The following is a 16186-nucleotide window of genomic DNA, read 5'->3' on the forward strand; positions in this document are numbered from 1 at the left end:
AAAAACATGATGCTACAGTAGAAACGACATAACACGACATGCAGAAACTATTATAACGTAATAAGGCACTTTGATAGAAACGCACTCATTTCCAAAGTTATTATTGGTAACGAAAACAACTTTGATTGCGATGCTGGCGACAGGTGGAAAATATGAACACGTGTATGCAGGACGGCAGATGAGTAAATGTCTGCAGACTTGAACTGCACAAACAATTGAGAAGTGTTTGGGGAATTTTGTCCGGGTCAGAAATGTCAAAAAAATTAATTGGTCCGCAAAAGTAAAAATGACTACTTTTATGTGAATGAATGAGGCGGAACACACCTCATTTCAAACTGTTATTATAAAATAAAAAACTGTTTAGAAAATAATTTAAAATTGACAAATAAAACAGGCAAAGGCGTGCTTTGGTTTGAGGGCAGCGCAGATTAAATGTACTGTTACATAACAATCACATTCTGGAATTGGAGAGAACGTTCTAACATCACGTGCATAAAACAACTCTAAAAACTGTCATTTCCTTCATAACAGATAAACCCCAAGCTGTCCTGAGTGTCTCTCCTCAGTGGCTGAACCCTGGAGACTCAGTTACTCTGAGCTGTGGGGTTAAAGAGTCATCTACAGGCTGGAGGTTCTTCTGGTACCGAACTGTTCCCTACACAGCTGGGTTACTGTCCCTGTCAGACAGGTCCTACTCTGTAGAGCCTCTATCTGGCAATGGGACTAGTGAAGACTCCTACACTCTGATCCCTGCTGGTCCTAGTCACACAGGCGGATATGTGTGTAGAGCTGGGAGAGGAGACCCAGTCTATGACACACTCTACAGTGAACCTCAGTTTCTCTGGTCAGGAGGTAACTAACTGCATTGAAACTGCATTTAATCACATTTAGGTCCCCCTCGTGTATATATAACTACTGTATACATTTGTCTCTGTCACTCTTTGTTTCAGATCCGCAACCATCAGTGTCTCTCAAAATAAGACCTAACAGAACTCAACACTTTACATCAACGTCTCTCTCACTAAGCTGTGAGGAGAAGAGGAACTCTACTGGATGGAGACTGAAGAGATACAGAGAGAAAGCAGTGGAGTCAGGGTGTGTCTCTAACTGGGGATCAAGAGCCATGTCCACATGTACCATCAGATCCACACGTAAAAAGGACAGTGGAGTGTACTGGTGTGAGTCTGGATCAGGAGAGTACAGTAATGCTGTCAACATCACAGTGGATGGTACGTCTGTTGTACAACATTCACTAACGTGTTTTACATTACAATGTATGATAATGATGTTCAATTCTGTAACTGAATGGTTGCATCTCATAAAATACAAACTCATGTTGGTGATTACTTCAGATTTACAGTATTATTTATATATTATGTTATACAGTTGGCACTCTGATCCTGGAGAGCCCTCCCTATCCCATAACTGAGGGAGAATATATGACTCTGAGCTGTACAAATAGATATCAGGAAACAAACCCGAACCCCAAGGTTGATTTCTACAAAGATGGAGTACTCATCAGGAATGAGACCACATTAGAGATGACCATCCCTGCAGTTTCCAAGTCAGATGAAGGCTCCTACAAGTGTAAATCTAATGAAGGAGAATCACCAGAGAGCTGGGTGACAGTGAGAGGTGAAAAACATATTATAATCACATGACCTTTTCATAATATCTGTGGTCATCAGTCATTTGTAGTGTTAAAAAGCATACTGTAGGTTTGGAGTTACAAGCTCAGGCTGGTCATCTGATCTCAAGTCAGTTGTCAAATATATATTCACTTTGTCCACTACTTTATTCATTTTCTACAACTACCTCAGAACCTGATAGTGATTTGCTGTTCTCTCTCCAGGTGTAACTCCTGGACCCTCTACATCAGTCCTAGTAGGAGTGGTTGTGGGCCTGGTTGTTGCTGGTGTTCTACTGGCCATTCTCCTGGTACTGCTGTGTCGATATAAAAAAGCCGGAGGTGAGACTTATATCAATATACATTTATCTTTTTAGTTCATGTTTAGGAGAGAAATGTCTAATTACAAAAGTTTAAAACAATAACGAATTAATACAGTATAATATTATGCATTTCTCATTACAGGTTCCTGTTGCAACAGAATATTCTGGTGAGTACACCTGTCTTTCAACTTTTCATACAGTAAAATCTAATCTGTGTGTTTCATGAGTATGTCTCTCCCTGTAGGCCCCCCCAGCCCCAGAGGACCAACATGGACCCCCAACAGGACCAAGGATCTACCCAGGGCCGGGCTCCTGATGCTGGGTATAATAATCTGCAGCATGGTCAGTCTCTCATCCCAGACCACTGTCACTCTCCTCTCTGTAACTTCACATACTGACTTTTCACCATTCACTTTATATAGATGTTACCGTACTCTATGTCCCTAGGCAAGCTGAGGGAAAACCAACCTATTAATCTAACTCTCTCTACTTTGACCAACAGGTGGCGCTAACATCTATGATACAATCACGCCCTCAGACAGTAATGACAATGGTACTGGGAAAGGGAAAGGGGGATACCTAGTCAGTTGTACAACTGAATACCTTCAAATGAAATGTGTCTTCTGCATTTAACCCAACCCCTCTGAATCAGAGAGGTGCGGGGGGGGGGGCTGCCTTAATTGACATCCACATCTTCGGTGCCTGGGGAACAGTGGGTTAACTGCCTTGCTCAGTTGCAGAACGACAGATTTTTCCCTTGTCAGCTCGGGGATTCGATCCAGCAACCTTTCGGTTACTGGCCCAGCAACCTTTCGGTTACTAAACACTAGGCTACCTGTATGTTAAATTTAGCATGAATACAGTATAGAGTTGTTGTTGCTGTTATTCTTCATATGTTTAATATGACTAGCATACTAACAGAAAGTAGAGATATTAGTGTATTACCTGTATATTTCAGATGCTGGTGCTGCTACTGCTGGACCAAGTGATGTGATGTACGCCCAGATTCAACTCAAAAAGTTGGACAAGAAGAAGAAAAGTAACCCTCAACTGTCACACAAAATGCAGCAGTGTTTTTTACTCATCAAATTTGATAAAAATATACAAATTCTCTCCCCCTCCTCAGAAATGACAGCTGATCCAAAAGAAAATCTAGTCTATTCTGAGGTCAAGATGGGGAAGACCACAGGTAAGACCCATTCTACAGGTTGGCAGTCAGTGAAATCTAAATGTGCGATTTTGGAGTTTCAAAAAAGATGCAGAATATTCAATAAGCTACTTTCTTAATTTGCTGAATGGAAAATTCAATTTTCAGCAGCAACTGGACCTGTTGATGTGACCTATGCTGAGGTTGACCTTAAACAGAAGGCCAAAGCAAAGAAGAAGAAAGGTAAGACAGGACATCCCTCATTCCATATTCCCCCTATCATAACCTCACACCTCTGACCCCATATTGACTAGCTGCATAATATTCTGTATATAACTGTTATATTATTCTGGTGTTTTATCCTCACTCCTTACAGAAACAGCAACCCCATCTGAGGCAGATTCGGTCTATTCTCAATTGAAGCCAGTCACAGCCCCAGGTAAGACTAATAGTCATATGTGATTGATAATTATAATGATACTAATATGGATCTAATTTTCTGATATCAAAATATAATGTATTTAAAGTATGTCTCTTTGTTTAATTCTTAACAGTTTATTTGACTGCATGTCCTGAACAACTTTGTGTGGTGACATGTTGCAGGTACCTGAGGGATGGAAGGATGGAGGGATGGAAGGATGGAGGGATGGAAGGATGGAGGGATGGATGGATTGAGGGATAGAGGGTTGGAGGGGCGGAAGGATGGAGGGATAGAGGGATGGAGGGATGGAAGGATGGAGGGATGGAGGGATGGAGGGATGGAAGGATGGAAGGATGGAGGGATAGAGGGTTGGAGGGATAGAGGGTTGGAGGGATGGAGGGATAGAGGGTTGGAGGGATAGAGGGTTGGAGGGATGGAGGGATACAGGGTTGGAGGGATGGAAGGATGGAGGGATGGAGGGATGGAGGGTTGGAGGGATGGAGGGATAGAGGGTTGGAGGGATGGAGGGATAGAGGGATGGAGGGATGGAGGGATGGAGGGATAGAGGGTTGGAGGGATAGAGGGTTGGAGGGATGGAGGGATAGAGGGTTGGAGGGATAGAGGGTTGGAGGGATGGAGGGATGGAGGGATGGAGGGATGGAGGGATAGAGGGTTGGAGGGATGGAGGGATGGAGGGATGGAGGGATGGAGGGATAGAGGGATAGAGGGTTGGAGGGATGGAGGGTTGGAGGGATGGAGGGATAGAGGGTTGGAGGGATAGAGGGTTGGAGGGATGGAGGGATAGAGGGTTGGTGGGATGGAAGGATGGAGGGATGGAGGGATAGAGGGTTGGAGGGATGGAGGGATAGAGGGTTGGAGGGATGGAAGGATGGAGGGATGGAGGGTTGGAGGGATGGAGGGATAGAGGGATAGAGGGTTGGAGGGATGGAGGGATGGAGGGATGGAAGGACACACCATCAGAGGAGGAGAAGGAACCCGGAACATGGATTTTGTACGCTCAACACACACAAGCAAACACACACATGCATAAACACACACAAGCAAACACACACATGCATAAACACACACAAGCAAACACACACATGCACAAACACACAGGCAATAACACCTTGTACATTAAGGCGTTCTTACTTATTTTATTTACTTATTTTATTGTATTTAAGCATGGTTTAATTGTGTTTCACTGTAAAAGCTTATTTTTTTTACGATATGGTGCAATGATGATGCATCTTATCTGCAGCTACAGCAATTGTATCTGCTTTGTATTGTGTATTGAGTTTTATTGTTGATTCATTCAGATGATAGAATAACATATTTGTATATGAATTTCCCAAAAAGTATTATTCATGTTTTCTTCTAATGGCCTGTACTTTTACAGTATCTTTGCATTGTGCTTTTTTTAATTAACTATTTTTTATCCACCAGATGGTATGAGTGCTTTCATACAGTAAATTGTCACACCCGAGGGTGTGACTCGGTTGGGGAAGTCTATGCTTTCTGGTTCTTTGTTTTTGGCCGGGTATGATTCTCAAATCAGGGACAGCTGTCTATCGTTGTCTCTGATTGGGAATCAGACTTAGGCAGCCTTTTTTCCTTTTCTCATTTGTGGGTAGTTGTCTTTGTTAGTGGCATGTATAGCGTTACAGAGCTTCACGTTCGTTTTGTTGTTTATTGTTTTTGTTGGTGACATTTAAAATAAAAGAATGTACGCTTACCACGCTGCACCTTGGTGTCAAGTTCTGACCTTAGTTCTTTTCTATTTTCTTTGTTTTAGTATGGTCAGGGCGTGAGTTGGGTGAGTTATCTATGTTTTGTGTTTCTATGTTGGGTTTTTCGTTTGGCCTGATATGGTTCTCAATCAGAGGCAGGTGTTAGTCATTGTCTCTGATTGGGAACCAAATTTAGGTAGCCTGTTTTCTGTTGTGTTTTGTGGGTGGTTGTCTTCCGTGTCTGTGTGTTCCACACGGAACTGTTTCGGTTTTCGTTCGTTCAGTTTATTGTTTTGTATTTCAGTGTTCAGTTTGTTCTATTAAAGTTTCATCATGAACACTTACCACGCTGCGCTTTGGTCCGACATTTCTTACTCCTCGTCAGATGAGGAGGACGAATTCCGTTACAGAACCACCCACCACAACCGGACCAAGCAGCGTGGTAACAGGCAGCATCAGCAACGATCGCAGGACTCCTGGACCTGGGAGGAAATTCTGGACGGCAAGGGACCCTGGGCACAGGCTGGAGAGTATCGCCGCCCCAAGGCTGAGCTGGAGGCAGCGAAAGCCGAGAGGTGGTGGTATGAGGAGGCTGCACGTAAGCGCGGCTGGAAGCCAGAGAGGCAGCCCCAAAAATTTCTTGGGGGAGGCACACGGGGAGTGTGGCTAAGCCAGGTAGGAGACCTGAGCCAACTTCCCGTGCTTACCGTAGAGAGCGAGTGTCCGGTCAGACACTGTGTTATGGGGAAGAGCGCACGGTGTCTCCAGTACGTGTGCATAGCCCGGTGCGGTACATAGCAGCACCTCGTATCGGCCGGGCTAGAGTGGGCATCGAGCCAGGTGCCATGAAGCCGGCTCTACGCATCTGGTCTCCAGTGCGTCTCCTCGGGCCGGGGTACATGGCACCAGCCCTACGCATGGTGTCTCCTGTACGTGTGCATAGCCCAGTGCGGCCTATTCCACCTCGCCGAACTGGCATGGCTACGGTGAGCATTCAGCCAGGTAGGGTTGGGCAGGCTCGGTGCTCGAGACCTGTAGTGCGCCTCCACGGTCCGGTCTATCCGGTGCCTTCTCCACGCACCAGCCCTCCTGTGGCAGCCCCACGTACCAGCTCTCCTGTGGCAGCCCCTCGCACTAGCCCTCCGGTGTCGGCACCACGTACCAGGCCTCCAGTTCCTGCACCCCGCACTCGCCCTGAGGTGCGTGTTACCAGCCCGGTACCACCAGTTCCGGCACCACGCACCAGGCCTACTGTGCGCCACCCGGGTCCAGTATGCCCTGTTCCTGCTCCCTGCACTCGCCCAGAGGTGCGTGTCCCCAGCCCGATACCACCAGTTCCGGCACCACGCACCAGGCCTACAGTCCGCCTCAGCAGGCCTGAGTCTCCCGTCTGTCCCGCGCCACCGGAGTCTCCCATCTGTCCAGCGCCGCCAGAGTCTCCTGTCTGTCCAGCGCCGCCTGAGCCGCTCATCTGTCCAGCGCCGTCTGAGCCGCCCGTCTATCCTGAGCCGTCAGAGCCGCCCGTCTGTCCTGAGCCGCTAGAGCCGCCCGTCAGTCAGGAGCCGCTAGAGCCGTCCGTCAGTCAGGAGCCGCCAGAGCCGCCGGCCAGTCAGGAGCCACCAGAGCCGCCCGCCAGTCAGGAGCCACCAGAGCCGCCCTTCAGTCCGGAGCTGCCCTTCGGTCCGGAGCTGCCCTTCGGTCCTGAGCTGCCCCTCGGTCCTGAGCTGCCCCTCGGTCCGGAGCTGCCCCTCGGTCCGGAGCTGCCCCTCGGTCCGGAGCTGCCCCTCCGTCCGGAGCTGCCCCTCAGTCCAGAGGCGCTCCTCAGTCCAGTGGGGCCCTTTAGTAGGGTTGCCAGTCCTAGGTTGGTGGTGAGGGTCGCCGCTCAAAGGACGCTACTGAAGCGGAATAAGACTATGCAGGAGTGGGGTCCACGTCCAGCGCCAGAGCAGATGCCCACCCAGACCCTCCCCTATAGGTTCAGGTTTTGCGGCCGGAGTCCGCACCTTGGGGGGGGGGTACTGTCACGTTCTGACCTTAGTTCTTTTGTATTTTCTTTGTTTAAGTATGTTCAGGGCGTGAGTTGAGTGGGTTATCTATCTTTTGTGTTTCTATGTTGGGTTTTTCGTTTTGCCTGATATGGTTCTACATCAGAGGCAGGTGTTAGTCATTGTCTCTGATTGGGAACCATATTTAGGTAGCCTGTTTTCTGTTGTGTTTTGTGGGTGGTTGTCTTCCGTGTCTGTGTGTTCCACACGGAACTGTTTCGGTTTTCATTCGTTCAGTTTATTGTTTTGTATTTCAGTGTTCAGTTTGTTCTATTAAAGTTTCATCATGAACACTTACCACGCTGCGCTTTGGTCCGACATTTCTTACTCCTCGTCAGGTGGGGAGGACGAATTCCGTTACACTTGGTCCGGTCATTTCCTTAACGGCGATCGTGACATAAATGGATATTGTCATCATCATCAACTTTTCCATACAACCTTATTTGGTCAAAACTCCTTTAAGCCTAGTATAGATCTTATGCTCCACAATGTGTGAGTTAAAAGGCAATCTGCTATTTCTGCATCCATTTATGGACTTACTTATATCTACCCATTGAATTTTGAAGAATATAACATAAATGCCCCATGAGCAAAGTTCAAAAGCCGTACCCCATCAGCTGAAGACCCATTGAGTTTTTCAGAATGACTTTTTGGGGAAGAGTGTGCCTGAAAAGAAAAGTTATTCTCAGTTTTATGATGTCATATACTCTGCAGGAGTTCCGAGGAGCTAGTAACATACGTACGAATGACTACCAGTTCTCCCATATTGCCTCCTCATTGTACAGACAGGTCAAAACGATTAATGACATTAGTGGTGTATGACTCTGACTGCTATTTTCAGTGTCCCTGCATGGTCTGGAAGGTCACTGTTCCAGTTAGAGGGCTTCCGTGTCTATGTGTTTATGTCTAAGTGGTCAGACAGACAGCCGGCAGCCAGGTCATTGTCACTGCTCCTGAGAAACAGTCACCGGAAGTGACATCATCACAAGCTGTTATATGAAACGTAGAAGGGGGGCCTCTATCAATAACCTGATACCCATTACCTTCCCAAAAAGTTGGCAGGTGTTTCATGTCCCTCAGTCACACTGACCTATGAGCATGCAGAAGAAGTCATGCAAACACTTCTGCAGGCATATGAAGCCAAGATGAAACTGCACAGACAGTGTTATGACATTTTTGCTCTCTCTCTCTCTCTCTCTAACCCCCCCCTCTCTCTCCCCCCTCTCTCTCTCTGTCTTTCTTTCTCTTTCTCTGTCTCTGTCTCAATCTCGCTCTCTGTCTTTCTCTTTCTTCCCCCGAGCCGTCTATCTCCCTCCTTTCTCTTTCTCTGCAACTTTGAGTGGTCTGCTCATAAAGTAACAACGCTACCGGTGTCTGTGAAACACCATGACCATTAACCACTCAACCAGCAGCAGCTAGGAAACACATGCTCCAACACCACCACCATCAGACTGATCAACACAGTGACAGACCCCAAACACACCCACGCCTCATCTTCTAACTCTCAAGCTGAGTGAAGCAGTAGAATGTGATTTATTTTTCAGCTAACATACAGGAATTATTTGATAGAACAGCAGCCCTCATCAAAAGGAAGTCTCTGCTCTTTCTTTGTGTGTTTTGGATAGTCAACTGCTAGCTACCAGTAACAGTGATAGACAAGGACATACAGCCAGAGGAAACAGCCAACGCCTTAAAGAGATGTCTGGTGGTCCCATCTCTTGCTTCTCCAAACAGGGAATACTACTTATCCTACTCTCCAACCTCCACTATGGTAAGTTCTGTAACTATTCTTATTTATTTCAACATTTTAAACACAGTAGAACCATCAACGAGGATGACACAAACAAGTTTAAAAACGTATCCCCATTGTGGTCCTCTTGAATATACAATAAAACAAAAATACAGTGTACACAAGATAACATGAAAACAAAATACATCTCAAATACATCTCATGAATAGAGAGGAACCCGTAAAAGGAATCAAATAGATTACCAAGTAACGTTCATTGTAACAATTATACTTGCATATATTAAAGCATTTTGCACGTAAACCATTTCTTAAGATTTATCTTAAAACTCCCTAGTTTATTGATAGGTTTTATATGGTTTGGTACACCATTCCATTCCTCTGCACCAGTGTTAAGGAAAGAGCTTTTTCCAGCCATGCTCCTATAGAGCTGTGGTCTCATATTGGCAACACTGAAATTAAAATAACCAGACAGGTAACTGGGGAAAGGTCATGTATCTCTTTAAAAACCATCAACAGTTTAATCTGCACCACCACCAGATCAACTGGAAACTGGCCCTTTAGTTTGTTTTGGGCCGTTGGAAGTTTCTCCTTCAGATTTTTTGTTATGCCACTGAACCATGAGATACAATCATAGTCATAGTGGCCCTGTATCAGAGATGTTGCCAGGGTCCTCATAGTCTCTCTATCCAGGAACTTGGCTACCTTTGCCAGGAACTTTGTCCTGGAGTGAACATTCCCAATGGCCTTCAGAGACACAAGTTCGCATGTCATGTGTTGGTCCAGTTCACATCCCAATGAATGTATCAGAGCATTTTTCCTTCACCGCTACGTCATTAAACTTGACCGAGAAGTTGGAGAGTTTTTCACGTTGTGTTTGGAACCAAACAGGATACATTCTGTCTTGCCTAAATGGATAACCACTTACTGACTTTAGTCAGTTGGCTGCTTAGGGTCTTTTCAACGGTCTCCTTATTCTAATGTGAAACCAAGAGGGTAGAATCATCCCCAAACAGGATCTATTGCATGTGCTTGCTTGCATGATAAAGTAAGGAAAACCGTCAGCTTTCTCTAACTTCCTTATTGGTTTTTACACGGTGTGTGTTGCCTGTAAGAATGCCTAGTCATCAGTGATTGGTTGGATATCTCGAAACATTTTCTTTATTAATGTTTGATAACACCTACATAATACCTATATTCAGCAACATAACTGTCACGTTCCTGACCTATTTCTGTTAGTTTGTTGTATGTGTTAGTTGGTCAGGACGTGAGTTTGGGTGGGCATTCTATGTTTTCTGTTTCTATGTTGGTTTAAGGGTTGCCTGGTATGGCTCTCAATTAGAGGCAGGTGTTTGGCGTTTCCTCTAATTGAGAGTCATATTTAGGTAGGTTGTTTCACAGTGTTCGTTGTGGGTGGTTGTCTCCTGTGTCAGTGTTTGTCGCACCATACGGGACTGTTCGGTTTGTTTGTACATCGTTCTTTTTGTGTAGTCTATTTTCCCTGTTCGTGCGTTCTTCGTGTTAATTGTAAGTTCGTATAGTTCAGGTCTGTCTACGTTTTCGTTTTGTTATTTTGTATTATTCCAAGTGTTTTTTCCGTCTTGTTTAATTAAAATATGTCATTTCACAACGCTGCGCCTTGGTTCAATCACTACTCCTCCTCTTCGTATGAAGAGGAGGAGGAACACCGTTACTGAACCACCCACCAAATAACCAGAACCAAGCAGCGGTGTAACGGGAGGAAGGGACAGCGCAAGAAGGAGGAATGGACATGGGAGGATGTTTTGGACGGTAAAGGTTGTTACACATGGGAGGAGATCCTGGCTGGAAGGGATCGCCTCCCATGGGAACAGCTGGAGGCACTGAGGAGAGCAGAGGCAACCGGAGAAGGGAACCGGCGTTATGAGGGGACGCGTCTAGCACGGAAGCCCGAAAAGCCCGTGAGTACTACCCAAAAATTTCTTGGGGGGGGGCTAAGAGGTAGTGGGCCAAGGGCAGGTAGGAGACCTGCGCCCACTTACCAGGCTAACCGTGGAGAGCGGGAGTACGGGCAGACACCGTGTTACGCAGTAGAGCGCACGGTGTCTCCTGTACGTGTGCATAGCCCAGTGCGGGTTATTCCACCTCCCCGCACTGGTAGGGCTAGATTGAGCATTGAGCCAAGTGCCATGAAGCCGGCTCTACATATCTGGCCACCAGTACGTCTCCTTGGGCCGGCTTACATGGCACCAGCCTTACGCATGGTGTCCCCGGTTCGCCTACATAGCCCGGTGCGGGTTATTCCACCTCCCCGCACTGGTCGGGCGACGGGGAGCATTCAGCCAGGTAAGGTTGGGCAGGCTCAGTGTTCAAGGGAGCCAATACGCCTGCACGGTCCGGTATTTCCGGCGCTACCTCCCCGCCCCAGCCCAGTACCACCAGTGCCTACACCACGCACCAGGCTTCCAGTGCGTTTTCAGAGCCCTGTTCCTCCTCCACGCACTCTCTCTATGGTGCGTGTCTCCAGCCCAGTGCCTCCAGTTCCGGCACCACGCACTAAGCCACCTGTGCGTCTCCAGAGCCCTGTACACACTGTTCCTTCTCCCCGTACTCGTCCTGATGTGCGTGCACTCAGCCCGGTGCCACCAGTGCCGGTACCACGCACCAGGCAAATAGTACGCTTTGAGAGTCCAGTGTGCCCTGTCCCTGCTCCCCGCACTAGGCTTGAAGTGCGTGTCTCCAGTCCGGTGCCTCCAGTTCCGGCACCACGCACCAGGCCTACAGTGCGTCTCAGCCGGCCAGAGTCTGCCGTCTGCCCAACGGCGCCTGAACTGTCCGTCTGCCAAGCGCCGCATGAACTGCTCGTCTGTATTGAGCCTTCAAAGCCGCCCGTCTGTCATGAGCCTGCAAAGCCGCCCGTCTGCCATGAGCCTACAGAGCCTTCCGCCAGACTGGAGCCGCTAGAGCCTTCCGCCAGACAGGAGCCGCTAGAGCCTTCCACCAGACAGGAGCAGCCAAAGCCTTCCGCTAGACAGGATCAGTCTGAGCCATCCGTCTCCGCAGCGCCATCTGAGCCATCCGTCTCCTCAGCGCCATCTGAGCCATCCGTCTCCTCAGCGCCGTCTGAGCCATCCGTCTCCCCAGCGCCGTCTGAGCCATCCGTCTCCTCAGCGCCGTCTGAGCCATCCGTCTCCTCAGCGCCGTCTGAGCCATCCGTCTGCCCAGTGCCGTCTGAGCCATCCGTCTGTCCCGAGCCATTAGAGCCGCCCGTCTGTCCCGAGCCGTCAGAGCCGTTAGTCAGTCAGGAGCCGCTAGAGCCATTCGTCAGTCAGGATCTGCCAGAGCCACCAACCAGACAGGATCTGCCAGAGCCGCCAACCAGACAGGATCTGCCAGAGCCGCCAACCAGACAGGATCTGCCAGAGCCGCCAACCAGACAGGATCTGCCAGAGCCGCCAGCGAGCCATGAGCGTCCAGAGCGGTCAGCCAGCCATGAGCGTCCAGAGCGGTCAGCCAGCCATGAGCGTCCAGAGCGGTCAGCCAGCCATGAGCGTCCAGAGCGGTCAGCCAGCCATGAGCGTCCAGAGCGGTCAGCCAGCCATGAGCGTCCAGAGCCGTCAGCCAGCCATGAGCGTCCAGAGCCGTCAGCCAGCCATGAGCGTCCAGAGCCGTCAGCCAGCCATGAGCGTCCAGAGCCGTCAGCTAGTCATGAGCGTCCAGAGCTGCCATGTATCCAGAACTGCCCCTCAGTCCAGAGCTGTCTCTCTGTCCGGAGCTCCCCTTCAGTCCGGAGTTGCCCCTCTATCCTGAGCTACCTCTCTATCCTGAGCTACCTCTCTATCTACCTCTCTATTCTCACCTACCTCTATGTCCTGAGCTACCTTGTCCCGGAGCTGTCCCTTTATTTTGTGTTGCCTATATTAGGTGGGTGGAATGGAGGGGTGGTCATTCTGAGGGGGATTAGCAAGCTGGGATTGACTATGGTGGGGTGGGGACCTCGTCCTGAGCCTGAGCCACCACCGTGGTCAGATGCCCACCCAGACCCTCCCCTAAACTTTGTGCTGGTGCGCCCGGAGTTCGCACCTTAAGGGGGGGGTTATGTCACGTTCCTGACCTATTTCTGTTAGTTTGTTGTATGTGTTAGTTGGTCAGGACGTGAGTTTGGGTGGGCATTCTATGTTTTCTGTTTCTATGTTGGTTTAAGGGTTGCCTGGTATGGCTCTCAATTAGAGGCAGGTGTTTGGCGTTTCCTCTAATTGAGAGTCATATTTAGGTAGGTTGTTTCACAGTGTTCGTTGTGGGTGGTTGTCTCCTGTGTCAGTGTTTGTCGCACCATACGGGACTGTTCGGTTTGTTTGTACATCGTTCTTTTTGTGTAGTCTATTTTCCCTGTTCGTGCGTTCTTCGTGTTAATTGTAAGTTCGTATAGTTCAGGTCTGTCTACGTTTTCGTTTTGTTATTTTGTATTATTCCAAGTGTTTTTTCCGTCTTGTTTAATTAAAATATGTCATTTCACAACGCTGCGCCTTGGTTCAATCACTACTCCTCCTCTTCGTATGAAGAGGAGGAGGAACACCGTTACAATAACATGATGTATTGATTCTGCAGTTTTGAATGAGTGCCGATTGTGTGGTTGGGACAGCAGCTGTTGCAGTGCTTCTAGAACATAACAGATCTTAAGACCCTGTGCCTAAAGGCTGTCATTCATTACATTTAAGGCGATATGGGACTGTATCAAATTATTGTTTCTATTACATAATATGATACATTGCCAGACTAGGATAACTTCAGTTATGTCTTAAATTCTTAAATGAACTGTAACTGTGTTTTTTTCTGAATTCATGACTGACATTTTTTTTGTAAGGGTTTATAAAACATTACTTCAGACTGATATGTAATTATAATGTTGCCCATGCAGTATATGATGTATTTCTGGTGAATAATTACACAGTAAACACAGTGGTATTTGTACTTGTGAGCTGAGGAGGGGTTATCAGATCCACCCCCACTTCTCTTTTCCTGTCATCTCATCCTGTCCATACTGAATGTGGGGGAGGAGTGGACTTTAATGAAGTAAAATAGGACCCACACACTCAGATACATAAAGATATAAAGTGAAAATATGCTAAGTTCCACGTACAGCATAAATGAAACCTGGAAATGCACTCTATAAATCCAATCCATTATTATCTATTATTGATTAGGTAGGACTTTGCATTGTAGTGTATTATTGTGTAGTTATTCATGTTGGCACACTGTCACAAGTATTACAGTCACACTGTAACAAGTATTAGAGTGTAACAATGAGTAATTACAACACTTGTACATCGTACTACATGAATAATTACACAGTAATAAGATCATTGAAATATAGCGTGCAACCATTGATTGATGTCATAATTGTTTTATTTGTAATTTTATTTACCCTTTATAACGTATTTATTTGTGTGTTTCAGATGTGGTTGTTCCTCTGATCATCAACAAGAGAGTGGGGGACTTCGTGGAGCTGCTGGCAGGCATAGAGAATGGACATTTCCAATCCTTGGTGTGGAAGTATATGGGAAAGGATATTGCAGAATTCAACTCAGAAGTTGTATATTCACCTGCATCCCAGTTTGAGGGGAGACTAAAGATGAACACCAAAAACTTCAGTTTAACAGTCAGAGAGCTGACACTGCAAGACTCAGGGGATTTTCTACTTACAGGCGAAGGGGACAAAGGTCAGATTGGCAGTAAGACCATCACTCTGAAGGTCCACGGTAGGCTGTTTTCACCATTTTTGCATCCTATTTTGATATCATTCTAATTTATATTCATAACCATGGCTAAGATCTTTAAACTATAACACAGGTTTTGTGGTTTCATACTGACCTTACTCACAATGCTTTGTTACATATCCATCACATTTTCAAGTCATCTTTCTCCTGGTGGTATGGCTATGGTAGGGTTCATTTAGAAGACTGATTACGAGTCTTTATCTCTCTCCTGGTTGGTCAGAGCCTATATCCAAGGTGGCGATCCAGACAGACATCAAGCTATTGGCCAACCGCTCCTGTACGGTACGGCTGGTGTGCAACGTGTCCTGCTACCCCAACATTACCTACACCTGGGAGAGAGACAATGAGATCTACGGGGACGCCCAGCAGATTTACTTCTCTCTCTCACCAGCAGAGAGAAACATCAGTGTAAAGTGCAACGCCTCCAACCTGGTCAGTTGGAAAACTGCCTCTGCAACAGTAAAGTGCAGTAATGACACAACCACCCCAGGTACCTAGATATCATAATAATCCCTTCCATACACTTTTCAGTGTGCTTATACGATAATGTTGAACGCAATGTGATTACATTGGATGTACTGTACATTGATATAGAGCCATTCAGTCTTTATCATATTGTATAGTCTAATCATGTGTGTTGAACAATATGTGACAGGACTGGTGTGGTCTACCATCTACATTGGAGTATCAGTGGGAGGTGCTGTGGTGCTGATCCTCACTGTAGCTGTGGCAGTGTGCTACTGCAGGGGCCGAAGTAACACAGGTATGTACAGCTTAGGGGCCTCCACTATATTTAAATTGACATTTCTGTTGGTTCTAGAATTATTCTTCAGCTGATATGATTTTTGGGGGGATTTGCTAGAAATTAGAAAAAGAGTGAGACCCCTCATTAATTCCTGGGTATGTTTGTTGATATCCTGTATGAAATGTATCTGATTGGTTGATATTTTGTTCTTACAAAACACAGAAGATCTAACTGACAACACAATATATGCTGATGTTATGGACAACACAAGAAGTAGAGATGTAAGTATGCATTGCCGTTATTATGTATCTGAGTGTGTGAAGCTGTATGTACTGTATTGTAATGGGCTGTATTTTGATTCCAGACAATATCAAACAGTCATGTAAACCCAATATCCATCTATGAAACTGTCAGTGATCTGGTTATCCCAAGATTGAACAAGGTAAGATATAAATGGTCATAATGGTAAAATGTCTGTGGTTGAATGGAAGACTATGTAGTCTACTTTGAGAATAGTCTATACCTTTCTTGATGCTGAAACAGTTTTTTCTTGATTATCTGTCACATGTAGCCGCAGACTCTGTATGACAAGATCACATTTGGACGCCCAGAAGGCCCCCCTTGTCCCTACCAGAAAGTACTGTGA

At 46.8% G+C, this 16186-nt stretch overlaps 1 protein-coding gene across 1 annotated transcript; it reads left to right on the forward strand.

Moving 5' to 3' along the window:
- Positions 1–8991: 8991 nt before the first annotated feature.
- Positions 8992–16186, forward strand: LOC120049753 (natural killer cell receptor 2B4-like). The gene is made up of 7 exons (XM_038996144.1): positions 8992–9064; positions 14475–14777; positions 15016–15285; positions 15439–15558; positions 15763–15794; positions 15905–15982; positions 16112–16186. The coding sequence occupies exons 1-7, from the start codon at positions 8992–8994 to the stop codon at positions 16184–16186; spliced, it is 951 nt and encodes a 316-aa protein (XP_038852072.1).

The sequence above is a fragment of the Salvelinus namaycush genome, chromosome 6 (genome assembly GCF_016432855.1).
Source record: "Salvelinus namaycush isolate Seneca chromosome 6, SaNama_1.0, whole genome shotgun sequence".
In the NCBI taxonomy this organism is placed as follows: domain Eukaryota; kingdom Metazoa; phylum Chordata; class Actinopteri; order Salmoniformes; family Salmonidae; genus Salvelinus; species Salvelinus namaycush.

What these genes read in the sequence shown, in the direction of transcription:
- LOC120049753 (XM_038996144.1), top strand. Translation starts at nt 8,992, where the DNA reads ATGTCTGGTGGTCCCATCTCTTGCTTCTCCAAACAGGGAATACTACTT. An exon ending in CATCACTCTGAAGGTCCACG is followed by an intron (nt 14,778 to 15,015) that starts GTAGGCTGTTTT and finishes CTGGTTGGTCAG; the next exon opens with AGCCTATATCCAAGGTGGCG. An exon ending in TTATCCCAAGATTGAACAAG is followed by an intron (nt 15,983 to 16,111) that starts GTAAGATATAAA and finishes TGTCACATGTAG; the next exon opens with CCGCAGACTCTGTATGACAA.